This window comes from Macaca thibetana, chromosome 2 (genome assembly GCF_024542745.1).
Source record: "Macaca thibetana thibetana isolate TM-01 chromosome 2, ASM2454274v1, whole genome shotgun sequence".
NCBI classification, from domain to species: domain Eukaryota; kingdom Metazoa; phylum Chordata; class Mammalia; order Primates; family Cercopithecidae; genus Macaca; species Macaca thibetana.
The window spans coordinates 88,487,240-88,501,472 of NC_065579.1; the positions used below are offsets into that span (position 1 = coordinate 88,487,240).

The following is a 14,233-nucleotide window of genomic DNA, read 5'->3' on the forward strand; positions in this document are numbered from 1 at the left end:
GGCCTCCAGAGGTCCTGGGGCAACCCTGCCCCATTCCAGCTTCAGAGCTGGCTGCACTGTCTTCCAGGCCACGGGAAAGGAGTTGGCACCTCTTTCCTTCCTTTCCTGCCCCAGGTCTAATCTGGGGGTCACACTGTCTTTCAGAGAGTAGTGACATCCAGCCAGAGCCCAGAACCAGGTTCCTAAGAGAGCAAGAAACTTTAATGGGCCCCTGCTATGACCAAACAAAGTGAAACAGGCAAGAAACCAGCTCAGAACACAGGCCGGGTACTGTGACAAAGCCGCTGGCCCTTGATGCACAAAGGAAGGCATCTTACCCTGACTTGGAGGTTCACAGAAGGCTTCCTGGAGGAGGCAACAGCTCTGTTGGGACTTAAATAATAGGCAGTTTTCTCGACTTTCTTTCATCCCTCCCTTACAGAGGGGCATATTGCAGTCAGAGTGCAAGGGATTAATTATAGAGTCAGATACACCTGAATCTGAGCCACTCTTGTCCCCTCACCCCAAGTCCTAGCAACTTTACCTTAGGCAGTATATTTTCTTTGTCTGGGCATCAGTGTTCTCTTCTGTAAAAAGGATACACCAACAGTACCTTCGTGCAAGGATTGCAAGAAAAATTGAACTAAGAGCTGGTTTGGGGCTTTGGTTGTCCCCTCTCCACCCTCAAAGCGTCCCCTCTCCACCCTCAAAGCGCATCCCTGCCCCATCACCTGTAGGTGCTGGGTGGGAGCTGGCTCTGGCCTTTCACTGCCCTCCCCTTCCCCTGGGCCTTAGTGTGGGGCTGGGCCTTTGTGCTGGGAACGGAGTCAGGGGAGGCCAGGGCCAGGGTCTGAAGCACACAGCCCTTTGTTCCAGGATAAAGGCCCTGCCGGCCCCTTTGTGTGGAGATTAGCAGAGCCTGTAGGTGTGTGGACGGGCCTCTGCTCCCGCCTCATTAACCCAGGCCTGGGGTCAGGGCACCCACCCCTAGCCTGCCCAAGGGGACACCTCTGGGGCTGTGACATCTCTGGGGATGGCTGCAGGGTCTCCTCTAGGATAGGGAAACTGGGAGCTTTCAGGACTTGTGGAAAGTGGAGCCTGGTGGGAATCCTTTCCTGAGCCATCTCTTCTTTCTTTCCTTTTCTTTTTTTTTTTTTTTTTTTTTTTTTTTCTAGACAAAGTTTCACTTTTGTTGCCCAGGTTGGAGTGCAGCAGCGCAATCTCTGCTCACTGCAACCTCCGCCCCTCGGGTTCAAGCGATTCTCCTGCCTCAGCCTCCCGAGTAGCTGGGATTACAGGTGTGTGCCACCACACCCGGCTAATTTTGTATTTTTAATAGAGACGGGGTTTCACCATGTTGGTCAGGCTGATCTCGAACTCCTGATCTCAAGTGATCCACCTGCCTCGGTCTCCCAAAGTACTGGGATTACAGGCGTGAGCCACGTCGCCCAGCTGTGATCTCTTCTTTCTCCTCACCCTGAGATTAGTCCCTGACCTTTTACTCCGTTGTTCCTCCAGAGACCCTCATGGACACAAAATGGGTGACATCTGAGTTGGCGTGGACATCTCATCCAGAAAGTGGGGTGAGACTTTCCCATCATTCTCTGAGTGTTGTTTGCCATTAGGCCTCCCCCCACTTCCAGCCTGCGTGCCCCCTCACCTCACCAGGGCCCGGAGGAGGGCTGCCTCTGCCCTCTGCTGTCACCCTCACTTCCTGTGCTATCCCCATCGTCCTCACTTGTCACCCTCTGAAGCACCTCATGATCCTTCTCTGTGGGTGTTTCTATCTCTCCCTACTCTGCCTGCCTGTGACCCCCAGCTCCCACTCCCTCTCCCTCTGCTCCAGACAGCCCTCTGCATGTCCATCCCTACCATCTCCCTCCTCCCTGGGTCCCTGGAGAGAGCACTGGCTTGGAAACCTTAGTTCCAGATCTTTAACTTGCTGTGTGACCTTGGGCAAGGCCGTTTACCCCTCTGGGTGGCCACTTCTTGACTGTTGAATTCCTGCAGTCCGGACCTCTCTCAAATATTCTAATTAATCTCCCTAGATGGCCTTCATGGCTGCTCGAAGCCCTAGAACCCTGGAGTACGATGGCACCACAGGCCCTGCAGTCATCATGCCTGACTGTGTGACCTTGGGCAAAACTCCCTTCTGTGGGCCTTGGCCTCGTCATCTCTAAACATCAGGACAACAGATGCGGCTCCTCATGGAGTTGCTGTGAAGATTAAATGCGATGTTAATAGTGACAGCCAGTATCCCAGAAGTGCTTGCACTGTTACAAGCCCATTACATTTATTAGCCTGATTTAATTCCTCACAGCCTTGTTTAGTTCTAATCAGCCCCATTTTACAGATGATGAAACTGAGGTATAAAGATAGCAGATATAGCTGATGTTCCCACAGTACTTAACAAGTTGCTAGTCCTGTCCTAAATGCTTTATTCAGTTAAAGTCATTATTCCTTACACATCATTATGATCCCCATGTTACAGATGGGAAAACTGAGGCACATGGAGGTTAAGTGACTTATCCATAATCACACAGCAAGCAGAGAGCTGGAATTTGAACCCATATAGCCTGTATCCTCAGCCGCTACACCATAGAAGCATCCCCGTGAAGTACATAGAGCAGATCTGGGCATGAGGGAAGCACTTGGCAAATGCAGGCGTTCACTCTGTTTTTTTCATTGGTCCATGCACAGTGGGAAGAGGTGAGTGGCTACGATGAGGCCATGAATCCCATCCGCACATACCAGGTGTGTAATGTACACGAGTCAAGCCAGAACAACTGGCTTCGCACAGGGTTCATCTGGCGGCGGGACGTGCAGCGGGTCTACGTGGAGCTCAAGTTCACTGTGCGTGACTGCAACAGCATCCCCAACATCCCTGGCTCCTGCAAGGAGACCTTCAACCTCTTCTACTACGAGGCTGACAGCGATGTGGCCTCAGCCTCCTCCCCCTTCTGGATGGAGAACCCCTACGTGAAAGTGGACACCATCGCACCAGATGAGAGCTTCTCACGGCTGGACGCCGGCCGCGTCAACACCAAGGTGCGCAGCTTTGGGCCACTTTCCAAGGCTGGCTTCTACCTGGCCTTCCAGGACCAGGGCGCCTGCATGTCGCTCATCTCCGTGCGTGCCTTCTACAAGAAGTGTGCATCCACCACCGCAGGCTTCGCACTCTTCCCCGAGACCCTCACTGGGGCGGAGCCCACCTCGCTGGTCATTGCTCCTGGCACCTGCATCCCCAACGCCGTGGAGGTGTCGGTGCCACTCAAGCTCTACTGCAACGGCGATGGGGAGTGGATGGTGCCTGTGGGTGCCTGCACCTGTGCCACCGGCCATGAGCCAGCTGCCAAGGAGTCCCAGTGCCGCCGTGAGTGGGGACTGTCCTGGGGAAAGGGTTGTGGGGAGGGCCTGGGCCACAGCTACCTACTGCCCTGCACCCCCGCCCCTGCTTGCTATCTGACTAGGAGGTCTGGGAGCAGGTCCACAGTGGAGGCAGGAAAGGGAAGAGTGGGGATCAGATGCAGAGAATGTGGTGCAAGGAGGGAGAAGAGAGAGAAAATCAGGAGAGACACAAGGATAGTAAGAGAAAAAATGAAACTGAAGAGAGAGGAAGAGAAGCGTGCAGAATCCTTGGCAATCAGGCACCTGGAGAACCCAGTCAGAGGCTTAGGAGGCCAGCAGAGATGCTCACTTTGTCCTGGCCTGAGTGTATACTTCACCCTGAAAGTGGTAGGTTGGCCCCAGGACTGAGGGCATAGGGGCTGTGGGTACCTTGTGCATGGCCTTTTACCCTGGGTTCTCTTCTGCCCCTTGGGTGGCAGTATATAAATGGCACAGTGGTTAGGGACCCAGTCTCTGAAGTTGAGTCCGGACTCTGTCACTTACCACTGACGTGACCTTGGGCAAGTTACGTTTTTTTTTGAGATGGAGTTTTGCAATTATTGCCCAGGCTGGAGTGCAGTGGCACGATCTCGGCTTGCTGCAACCTCCACCTCCCAGGTTCAAGCAATTCTCCTGCCTCAGTCTCCTGAGTAGCTGGGATTACAGCTGTGTGCCACCATGCCCGGCTAATTTTGTATTTTTAGTAGACGGGGTTTCACCATGTTGGTCAGGCTGATCTCGAACTCCTGACCTCAAGTGATCCACCCGCCTCAGCCTCCCAAAGTGCTGGGATTACAGGCGTGAGCCACCACGCCTGGCCCCGAGCAAGTTACTTAACTGTTTGAACCTCAGTTTCCTCATGTGCAAGATGAGGACAATAATCAAGTTTCCTTCATAGAGCTGTAGTGAGGCTTACGTGAGCAGTGCTTTGCCCGTAGAACAGTGTCTGGCACATGGGAGCACAGCCACCAGCTAAGTGTTGGCCATGAGTCTCCAGAGCCCTGGGATCCATGAGAGCTGGGCTGTTCTGCCCTCATTTTGTACATGAGGAGTTCAGGAGGCCTGCCTCCGATGGCTTGCCAAGACTTATGTACGAGGCTTCTCAGTTATCAAAACTGTCCACCTAGGGGGTCTCTCACTGAGCCTCACCAGTCCTTGTGAGGTAGATTCCTGCCATCTCCCCATTTCGCCAATAAGGAAGCTGAGTCTTGGAGAGGCTCTGTGCACAGGCCTTGTAGCTAGGGAATGTGGAAGCTGACATGGAAGCCTCCTCCTGTGCTCTGCCATGCAGGACAGCGCGCTGAGGGCCCTGTCTTTCGCTCCCTCTGCCCGATTCTCTTCCTTGGGGCTTGCAGCCTACATACAGCTCTGAGGCGTAGGTGATGGCTCTTACCGCAGCCCTAGGTGTGAGGGGCTTGGCAGCATGAACCTGGCTGCGAGGCCCAGTGTTGTTATGTGAAGGTGAACAGTGCCTTTCCCGGGCCCTCTCCACTTCTCGATGGGAATCTGTCCTGAGATTTCCTCTTCCTAAGTGGAGAAAGGGGGTGGGGTGATGAGCCTGACAGACTGAAGAGGGGCTAACACTCTGCAGGTCCCCGGCAGGAAATGCATGCTGGTTCCCATAGCAACCAGGCTGGCCTGGCCTCTGCCCCCTCCCCCACTGGCTCAAAAGAGCTAGGGTGGAATATCACCTTCGTGAGGGGAGATGAAACCCCAGAAAAGGGCAATCCCTAGCGCTGGGCATTCTCCCCTGTGGGTGTCCCCCTCCAGAGGCAGTCATATGGAGAGGCGTTGACCCACTTTAGTGTCTAGAAGGGTCTTGGTGTGTGCCCATTTTCCTAACACAGTTATTACTAGTGCCTCCTTTGACTTGCAAATTCCAGTGTGAAGAATACACGATATGGCTACCATAAATCCACAGAGCCTGTGTCCAGGGGGCCAAGGGTAGATGGCAGGAGGGGAGACCCGGGAGAAGGGATGCTCAGGCCCTGGGCTTGCTCTGGGGTGAGTCCCCTTGTGAACACTTGAGGCCTCTGAACTCCAGGTGACCCCAGCCTTCCTGCCTGCTTTCTTTCTCTCCTCCTCTTACCCGTCCTCAGCCCCCATCCCTGCCCAAGGGCAGACAGGAGCTGCTGCCTGTGCCTGGTGGGTGGGACGAGAGCTTCCCTGTGAAGGCCCCACCTCCTGGCTGTTCTAGGGTGTCCTTCAGGGTCCTCAGGAATGATTTTTCTGGAGCCTGGGGAGAGGTGGGGCATCTCCACAGTGCCGGGTGCTGCTAGCCCACCGGGGGTCTCTTCCCCATCCCCGCCTCTTCCTCTGCCTTTCACTGTCTTCCCTGCCTCAACAAGCCCAGGCTGTCCAGGCGATGGGGCTGACGTCTTCGTCCATGAGGCCCCGGGGTAGGGGTGAGGGGGGCAGGGGCGGGGAGGAATCCGCTGACATGGGGTTTCCATGGGGCAATAGGGCCTTTTGTAGCTGCAGCTGGAGTTAGGCAATCCTAGCATTGCCCCCACAGTCTAGGAGGTGGAGGGGCCAGACCTAGGCTGGGGAGAAGCCAGGTTCTCACGGAGGTGTGGAGGTCTGGTGTCTGCAGTGAAGGGAGATAAGCCCCATCCATCCTCTTCTCCCCCACAGCCTGTCCCCCTGGGAGCTACAAGGCGAAGCAGGGAGAGGGGCCCTGCCTCCCCTGTCCCCCCAACAGCCGTACCACCTCCCCAGCTGCCAGCATCTGCACCTGCCACAATAACTTCTACCGCGCAGACTCGGACTCTGCGGACAGTGCCTGCACCAGTGAGTGAATGCGCATCCTCTCTCCCCCTCTGCAGGCCTTCCCTCTGGGGGGCCAACCTGGGAAGCCTAAGCAGTCACTAGGAATAGCCCCATTTTCCAGAGGAGGAGCTGAGGCTCAGGGAAGTTAGATGTTGTGCTTAAGATGGCACAACTGGGAGGTGACTGCCCCGAGCCAGAATCCAGGTCAGCCAGCTCATCCCTTCCACCAACACTTGCTAAGCACCTACCACTTCCTAGCCACGAGTAGGGACTGGCTAGGAGCTTAGCAGTTGGCCTTCTAGTCCATGGCCCCTCCCTCTGTATAGAAGTGCCTCTCCCCAGCCCCACTCTAACCATGGAGGGAGCCTCACATCCTGAGGGTGGCCTGGTGCCCCACTTCCTCTCTGCCCTGGCCTTTGGTGTGCCAGGCATTGTGCTGGGTATTGACGGTGAATAAAATATAGTCATTGTCCTAAAGGAGCTCGCAACCTGGTGGGAGAAATAGGTGTAAAAGCAGATAATTAGCATAATGTACTGAGAGCTGGGCTAGAAGGCTGTCTAGGAATTGTTTTATGTACATACAGAGTATAGGGCAAGGACGAATCAAGGAAGACTTCCAAGAGGAAGTGACATCACAAGTTGGGTATTGAAGGATAGATAGGAGTCTGCCTAGTGAAGAAATGTAGGAAAGTTATTCTGCTTATCAAAGTAGAGGCAAGGCAAGGAGGTAGAAAGCAGGTTGGGGTGTGCAGGAACTCTGGGCAGAAGGATGGTCCTAGAGACCCCAGCTCACTGCCTTCTCCCTCCATGTTCCTCACAGCTGTGCCATCTCCACCGCGAGGTGTGATCTCCAACGTGAATGAAACCTCACTGATCCTCGAGTGGAGTGAGCCCCGGGACCTCGGTGGCCGGGATGACCTCCTGTACAATGTCATCTGCAAGAAGTGCCATGGGGCTGGAGGGGCCTCAGTCTGCTCACGCTGTGACGACAACGTGGAGTTTGTGCCTCGGCAGCTGGGCCTGACGGAGCGCCGGGTCCACATCAGCCATCTGCTGGCCCACACGCGCTACACGTTTGAGGTGCAGGCGGTCAACGGTGTCTCGGGCAAGAGCCCTCTGCCGCCCCGCTATGCAGCTGTGAATATCACCACAAACCAGGCTGGTGAGGAGGGGGCACTGGAGGGCAGGGCCTGGGTCACCTTCCCCTGGATCGAGCTGAGGTGTCCTCGGGCCTGCTAAGGGACCACTGGGGGTCCCATGGGAAGTGGGTCTTTGGGAAGGATGCCAGGGTCCAGGGAGCCCCTGGTGAGCCCTCTGCTCTTCCCAGCCCCGTCTGAAGTGCCTACACTACGCCTGCACAGCAGCTCAGGCAGCAGCCTGACCCTATCCTGGGCACCCCCAGAACGGCCCAACGGAGTTATCCTGGACTACGAGATGAAGTACTTTGAGAAGGTCAGAACCTCAAGGGGCAGGAGGAGGCCTTGGGCTGAGATGGGCTGAGATGGGCTGAGAAAATTACCCCCAGATCGCGATGGGGCCCTTGGGAGCAAGGCCTTGGGTATGGAGGGGACATGTGGCAGGCCTGGGTGTGAATAGGGGCCAGTCGGCCTCAGGACCCACCTGAGGATGCCCCCTCCCTCCTGGCATTGCAGAGTGAGGGCATCGCCTCCACAGTGACCAGCCAGATGAACTCTGTGCAGCTGGATGGGCTTCGGCCTGACGCCCGCTATGTGGTCCAGGTCCGTGCCCGCACAGTAGCTGGCTATGGGCAGTACAGCCGCCCCGCCGAGTTTGAAACCACAAGTGAGAGAGGTTAGTAGCCCCCTGCGCCTGTTGCCATCATGGCCCTCACTGTCTGTCCTTCCACTCAGCAGCCCCTTTTCCATCTCCAGGCTCCGGGGCCCAGCAGCTCCAGGAGCAGCTTCCCCTCATCGTGGGCTCCGCTACAGCTGGGCTTGTCTTCGTGGTGGCTGTCGTGGTCATCGCTATCGTCTGCCTCAGGTACTCCCAGGCCCATTGTTGCTTCATGGGTTGACTAGAACTGCCTTTTAGCATCCTAGAGCCCTCCTGCCACGGAGGTGAGCTGCCACCACCTCCCTCAGACCCAGGGCCTTAGCCCTCCTGGGGCCAGTCGTTGCTGGAGAAGCCCTCTCCCGTCCCTGCCTGTGTCTTCATCCTGCCCTTTCTCCACACCCCATTCCCTGAACCTCCGGGCAGGTTCCCTAGGGACTGAGTCCACTGAGCCCCTTGCTCAGAGACCCAGAGATTGCTGTGACCACCAACTGTGGGACTAGGCCCCGGGCCATCCGCTGTGTCCTCTCTGCCCCTTCTGTGAGCCCAAGGGTCCCCTGAACAAAGGGAGCCAGATGACTTGTCTCAGGCCTGCCCTCCACCCTGCCACCCTACAGGAAGCAGCGACACGGCTCTGATTCGGAGTACACGGAGAAGCTGCAGCAGTACAGTGAGTTTGCTCCCGCCGCCCTCCCCAAGCTCTCCCAGCTCTCCCAGGCCCCTGCAGGGCTCGCAGACACCCTTCTCCCCTCCTGGGACTTCATTCCTTAGAGATAAACCCTGAGGCCCCCTCCCACTTCCAGTCAAGTGCCATTTCCTGACCCCTATCTCACTCCAGGTACCCTGGGCCCCTACTCACTCCTGCTAGCCCCAGAAATGACTGAGATGTGACCCCTCCCCGTAAAGGCAGTTAGTCTTGTGGGAAAGACAAGATGCATACACACAGGAAACAATTCAAGAACAATTAAGCTCGAGCAGGTGCTCCTACTGTAAAGGGCCCTCAGAGTTTAGAGAGTAGGAAGGCTTCCTGGAGGGGGTGGACTTGAGCCGAGCTGGGCGGGATGAGCAGGGTTTTGGGAGGTGAGGGAGAGCATTCCTGGCCAGAGGAGCCTCTGGAAGGTAGTGGGTGGGGTGGGGAGGGAGCCCAACTGTGGGGGCAGCGGGAAGACTGGTTTGACAGCCGCTGGGAAGCCAGGCTGGGTAGTTGTGGCCAGCCCTCGGAGGGTCGTGAAAGGCAGGCAGAGGAGTTTGGACTTGACTCCACCATAGGTAATTGGAAAGGCTCTCAAGTTGGGGAGTAATACAATGAGAGGATTGTTTTAGGAAGACAGCGGTATGCAGGATAGCTCAGTGGGAAAAGTCCAGAGGCAGAGAGCCCAGCTGGGAGGCTATTGGAATAGTGCGAGTGTTGAAGGCCTGGACAAGGTCAGGGCAGTGGGAACCAGGGGAGGGATGAATCTGAGAGAGGTCTGGATGTGATGAGAGATGAGAGAGAAAAACTAGGAGTAGAATCCTAGGTGTCTAGCCTTTATGGTCACCAGGAGTTCTCACGGGGGCTGGAGGGTTAGGGCAGCAACATAGAGGAATATGGGGCTGGCCTCAGCCGGGAGCCTGCTGGGCCTGCTGGAGCTGTGCAGGGAAAAGCTGGCTTGACTGTTGCCCTCTCACGCCCACCTCTTCTCCTTCCAGTTGCTCCTGGAATGAAGGTTTATATTGACCCTTTTACCTACGAGGACCCTAATGAGGCTGTTCGAGAGTTTGCCAAGGAGATCGACGTGTCCTGCGTCAAGATAGAGGAGGTGATCGGAGCTGGTGAGTCTCCTGGGGCACAGTAGAGATGAGAAGCTGAGGCAGGCTGGGTACAGGGGTGAGTCATAGCTTGTTCCCTGTGCCTTGCAGGGGAGTTTGGGGAAGTGTGCCGTGGTCGACTGAAACAGCCTGGCCGCCGGGAGGTGTTTGTGGCCATCAAGACACTGAAGGTGGGCTACACCGAGAGGCAGCGGCGGGACTTCCTAAGCGAGGCCTCCATCATGGGTCAGTTTGATCATCCCAATATAATCCGGCTCGAGGGCGTGGTCACCAAAAGTCGGCCGGTTATGATCCTCACTGAGTTCATGGAAAACTGCGCCCTGGACTCCTTCCTCCGGGTAAGAGCCAGCCCCCAGGCCCTCTCCCTCCCCCAGAAAGTTGGGTTGGGCTAACCATCCCCTCCCACAAGTCAGACAGCCCCTATTCAAGTCCATAAGCATTTACTGAGGTGGCTTGGTGCAGGGAAATGGCAGGGTCTTCAGAGCCAGAAGTATGGGAGGTCACATCTTGACTGTTCCTTACTGCCTGTGTGACCTCAGGCAAGTGACTTAACCTCTCTGAGTCTCAGCTGCCTGGTCGTAGAATGGGAGTGGTAAGAGCTAGTGGGTTCTCATGGGATTAATTGGGATGTTATCTACAAGATACTTGACACCTAGTAGGGCAGCTCACTTACCCTGAGGGCACTCTGGACATGGTTGCAGGAGAGATGAAGCAGAGTCTGAGTACTTGGAGAGGGCAGGCAGGTGGGCAGGCCACGGGTTGGGATGGGGGCAATGGGCCCATCTGAGCCTGCTTGTTGCCTGCAGCTCAACGATGGGCAGTTCACGGTCATCCAGCTGGTGGGCATGTTGCGGGGCATTGCTGCTGGCATGAAGTACCTGTCCGAGATGAACTATGTGCACCGCGACCTGGCTGCTCGCAACATCCTTGTCAACAGCAACCTGGTCTGCAAAGTCTCAGACTTTGGCCTCTCCCGCTTCCTGGAGGATGACCCCTCCGATCCTACCTACACCAGTTCCCTGGTACAGGAAGCCGCTGGGAGGGAGACTGGGGGCGGGGCCTATCAGCCAGGGGCTCGGGCCTTGGGGGCAGCCTGGAGTCACAGGGTGAAGGGCCTGTGCCCCCCTCACCAGGGCGGGAAGATCCCCATCCGCTGGACAGCCCCAGAGGCCATAGCCTATCGGAAGTTCACTTCTGCTAGTGATGTCTGGAGCTACGGAATTGTCATGTGGGAGGTCATGAGCTATGGAGAGCGACCCTACTGGGACATGAGCAACCAGGATGTGAGTGAGGCTAAGCCAGAGTGGTTAGGTGGGTGGGTGCTGGCTGGGGATCATAGCAGCAGCTCACTCTGCATTTCCCTGCTGTCGGCCCAGGTCATCAATGCTGTGGAGCAGGATTACCGGCTGCCACCACCCATGGACTGCCCCACAGCTCTGCACCAGCTCATGCTGGACTGCTGGGTGCGGGACCGGAACCTCAGGCCCAAATTCTCCCAGATTGTCAATACCCTGGACAAGCTCATCCGCAATGCTGCCAGCCTCAAGGTCATCGCCAGCGCTCAGTCTGGGTTGGTACCTCTGCCTCTGCTCCCACCAAGCCAGTAGCCCTATCTCCTGCCCTCGAGACTCACCAGGTCCTTCTTTTCTTCCCACAGCATGTCACAGCCTCTCCTGGACCGCACAGTCCCAGATTATACAACCTTCACGACAGTTGGTGATTGGCTGGATGCCATCAAGATGGGGAGGTACAAGGAGAGCTTCGTCAGTGCGGGGTTTGCATCCTTTGACCTGGTGGCCCAGATGACTGCAGAGTAAGTGTGCCTCAGATTTGGAGGAGCAGGGCAGGGGGCCCTAGACTTGGCCCAGAGTAGAGGGCACGAGGAGAGGGACTAATCCTGCTTTTGCTCCATCTGCAGAGACCTGCTCCGTATCGGGGTCACCCTGGCCGGCCACCAGAAGAAGATCCTGAGCAGTATCCAAGACATGCGGCTGCAGATGAACCAGACACTGCCTGTGCAGGTCTGACACCGGCTCCCACAGGGGATCCCGAGGACCGTGCAGGGATGCCAAGCAGCCGGCTGGACTTTCGGACTCTTGGACTTTTGGATGCCTGGCCTTAGGCTGTGGCCCAGAAGCTGGAAGTTTGGGAAAGGCCCAAGCTGGGACTTCTCCAGGCCTGTGCTCCCTCCCCAGGAAGAGTGCCCCAAACCTCTTCATATTGAAGATGGATTAGGAGAGGGGGTGATGACCCCTCCCCAAGCCCCTCAGGGCCCAGACCTTCCTGCTCTCCAGCAGGGGATCCCCACAACCTCACACTTGTCTATTCTTCAGTGCTGGAGGCCTGGCAGGGTCAGGTTGGGGTAAGCTGGGGTTCCACAGGGCCCAGCCCTGGCAGGGGTCTGGCCCCCCAGGTAGGTGGAGAGCAGTCCCTCCCTCAGGAACTGGAGGAGGGGACTCCAGGAATGGGCAAATGTGACACCCCCATCCTGAAGCCAGCTGGCACCTCCAGTTTGCACAGGGATTTGTTCTGGGGGCTGAGGGCCCTGTCCCTACCCCCGCCCTTGGTGCTGTCATAAAAGGGCAGGCAGGGGCAGGCTGAGGAGTTGCCCTTTGCCCCCCAGAGACTGACTCTCAGAGCCAGAGATGGGATGTGTGAGTGTGTGTGTGTGCGCGCGCGTGTGTGTGTGTGCACGCACTGGCCTGCACAGAGAGCATGGGTGAGCGTGTAAAAGCTTGGCCCTGTGCCCTGCAATGGGGCCAGCTGGGCCGACAGCAGAATAAAGGCAATAAGATGATTCTCTTGCCCCTTCTTATTCCTCCTCCCAAAGCAAGATTCCCTGATTGAGAGTTCACAGTCCCTGGCTGGCAATCCTTCACAACTCCCTGGAGGCATTGAGAAACCAGACGCGGGCCCATCCAGGCTCAGTTTCCCCTTTGTGCTTGGACCTCACTGCTTTGAACATCTAATACACTTCTTGGAAGTGGGTCAGTGGCAACAGAGAACAAACTACCCCAGAGCTCCTTCCTTCTAAGGCAGAGGGCTTCCTGGGGTGGGGGCAGGCTCTGGTGTCTGGATGGTGTTTTACTGAGTCGATTCCCAGCCTTTGTCTTTAAGGGAGCTGGGGGGAGAGGGGGTTGATCAGTTCCCAGGGTCACGTGACCATGGACAAAGGGAAGGAGAGCCACTGGTGTTCAGAGGCGGAGGCCCGGAAGTCCGGCTGCTCCTCGCTGAGCGCTTCCTATGCCCAGGCACTGGGCTAAATGCCCCATTTATACAGGGATCTTATTTAATTTCACAACAACCCAGCCAGGCAAGGAAGTATTTTTAACTCCTTTTTACAGAAGAGGAAAAGGAGAGGTTAAGTAACTTGCCCAAAGTCGCTGAGCCAGTAAGTGAGGCCCGCGCCTGGGATTCCCACCCAGAGACTGCCTGCATACTTGAAAGGTTCAGAGGATAAATAACAAGAACCAGGGAGAGGGTTAGGAAAACAGCTTCTGGAAATGCCAAAGGAGAAAGCGTGGTGGGGGGCCCTCAGAGGCCCGTCGGACGCAGGAACAGGCTGGGGGAGGGGGGAAGTGCAGTCATGTTCCCAGTGTCGGGAGGGATCCCTGGGCAGCAAACCTTTGTGCTTTCCGAGAGATCTGCACAGCCGAAATTAGAGGGTCCCTGGGTCTGCACAGAGGCATGAACAGACACCGCGCCACGTAGATGAGAGGTTCACGTGTCGCGGCCCCGCACCTCTCCCTGGACACGTCCAGGCAGCGCAGAGCTTCCCAGGGGAAATCTAAGCGAGAGGTTGCACCTAGGGGTCGGCGGAGCCGCAGGCCTGGAAGCATGCGACCGTGATTTCAGGCTCCGGGGTGGAGGCCCAGGGAGGCCGCGTGGAGGAGGCCGCCGGCGAAGGTTGCAGGGTCTGCTGCGTGGCGCACTCCCGGCCGCGGAAGCCGGCGGCGATCGGAAGAGCCTGGGAGAGGCCCCCGCACAGCTGGCGGCGGCGCGGGCTCCACAGGCCGCCCCTGTCCCTCACCGCGCGCTCCCGCGCTGGGGCTGCTCGGCGGCGCCCGCTCCTTAGTATTCCCCCCACGGAGCCCAGCCGCGCCGCCGCAGCCGGCCCGGGGGAGGGGCGCCCCGCACTGCTACGCTCTAGGCGTCCCCCGGAGAGGACGCGGGGAGGGGAGGGGAGAGGAGGGGACGCAGACTCTCGGCGTAGGCCTCCTTCCTCCCCCAGTAGGGGAGGGGCTCGGCGGGGGCGGGCGATGCGGGGGCCCGAGGTGGCCCTTGGACTAGGCGCCGGAGCTGTCAACGGGGCGAGGTGTGGCGGGCGGCCGGGGGAGGGGACGCGGTGCCGAATGGCCTCCTGCACAGCCGCTCGGCATACCCCGGCTGCAGGCGCAAATAAAGCGGAGGGGGCGCGCTGAACAACTGCTCAAGGGTCCACTTCCTACTCTGGAAGCTAGGGGCTGGGGAGGGATCCGTGGCCCCTGAGTCCTGCGAA

General features: G+C 57.5%; 1 protein-coding gene across 1 annotated transcript; it reads left to right on the forward strand.

The window, feature by feature from the left end:
* The first annotated feature begins 1,375 nt into the window (after positions 1-1,375).
* Positions 1,376-12,532, forward strand: EPHB3 (EPH receptor B3). The gene is made up of 15 exons (XM_050780232.1): positions 1,376-1,562; positions 2,680-3,352; positions 6,001-6,156; positions 6,956-7,297; positions 7,463-7,587; positions 7,788-7,947; positions 8,028-8,136; positions 8,544-8,596; positions 9,616-9,738; positions 9,826-10,073; positions 10,542-10,757; positions 10,869-11,018; positions 11,112-11,305; positions 11,393-11,548; positions 11,654-12,532. The coding sequence occupies exons 1-15, from the start codon at positions 1,506-1,508 to the stop codon at positions 11,760-11,762; spliced, it is 2,871 nt and encodes a 956-aa protein (XP_050636189.1). The 5' UTR covers positions 1,376-1,505; the 3' UTR covers positions 11,763-12,532.
* Positions 12,533-14,233: the final 1,701 nt, after the last annotated feature.

Bases quoted from the DNA above. Each gene is read 5' to 3' on its own strand.
- EPHB3 (XM_050780232.1), top strand. From the start codon at position 1,506: ATGGACACAAAATGGGTGACATCTGAGTTGGCGTGGACATCTCATCCA. The intron at 7,298-7,462 runs GTGAGGAGGGGG...TGCTCTTCCCAG, and splicing joins TATCACCACAAACCAGGCTG to CCCCGTCTGAAGTGCCTACA. The intron at 7,588-7,787 runs GTCAGAACCTCA...CTGGCATTGCAG, and splicing joins AGATGAAGTACTTTGAGAAG to AGTGAGGGCATCGCCTCCAC.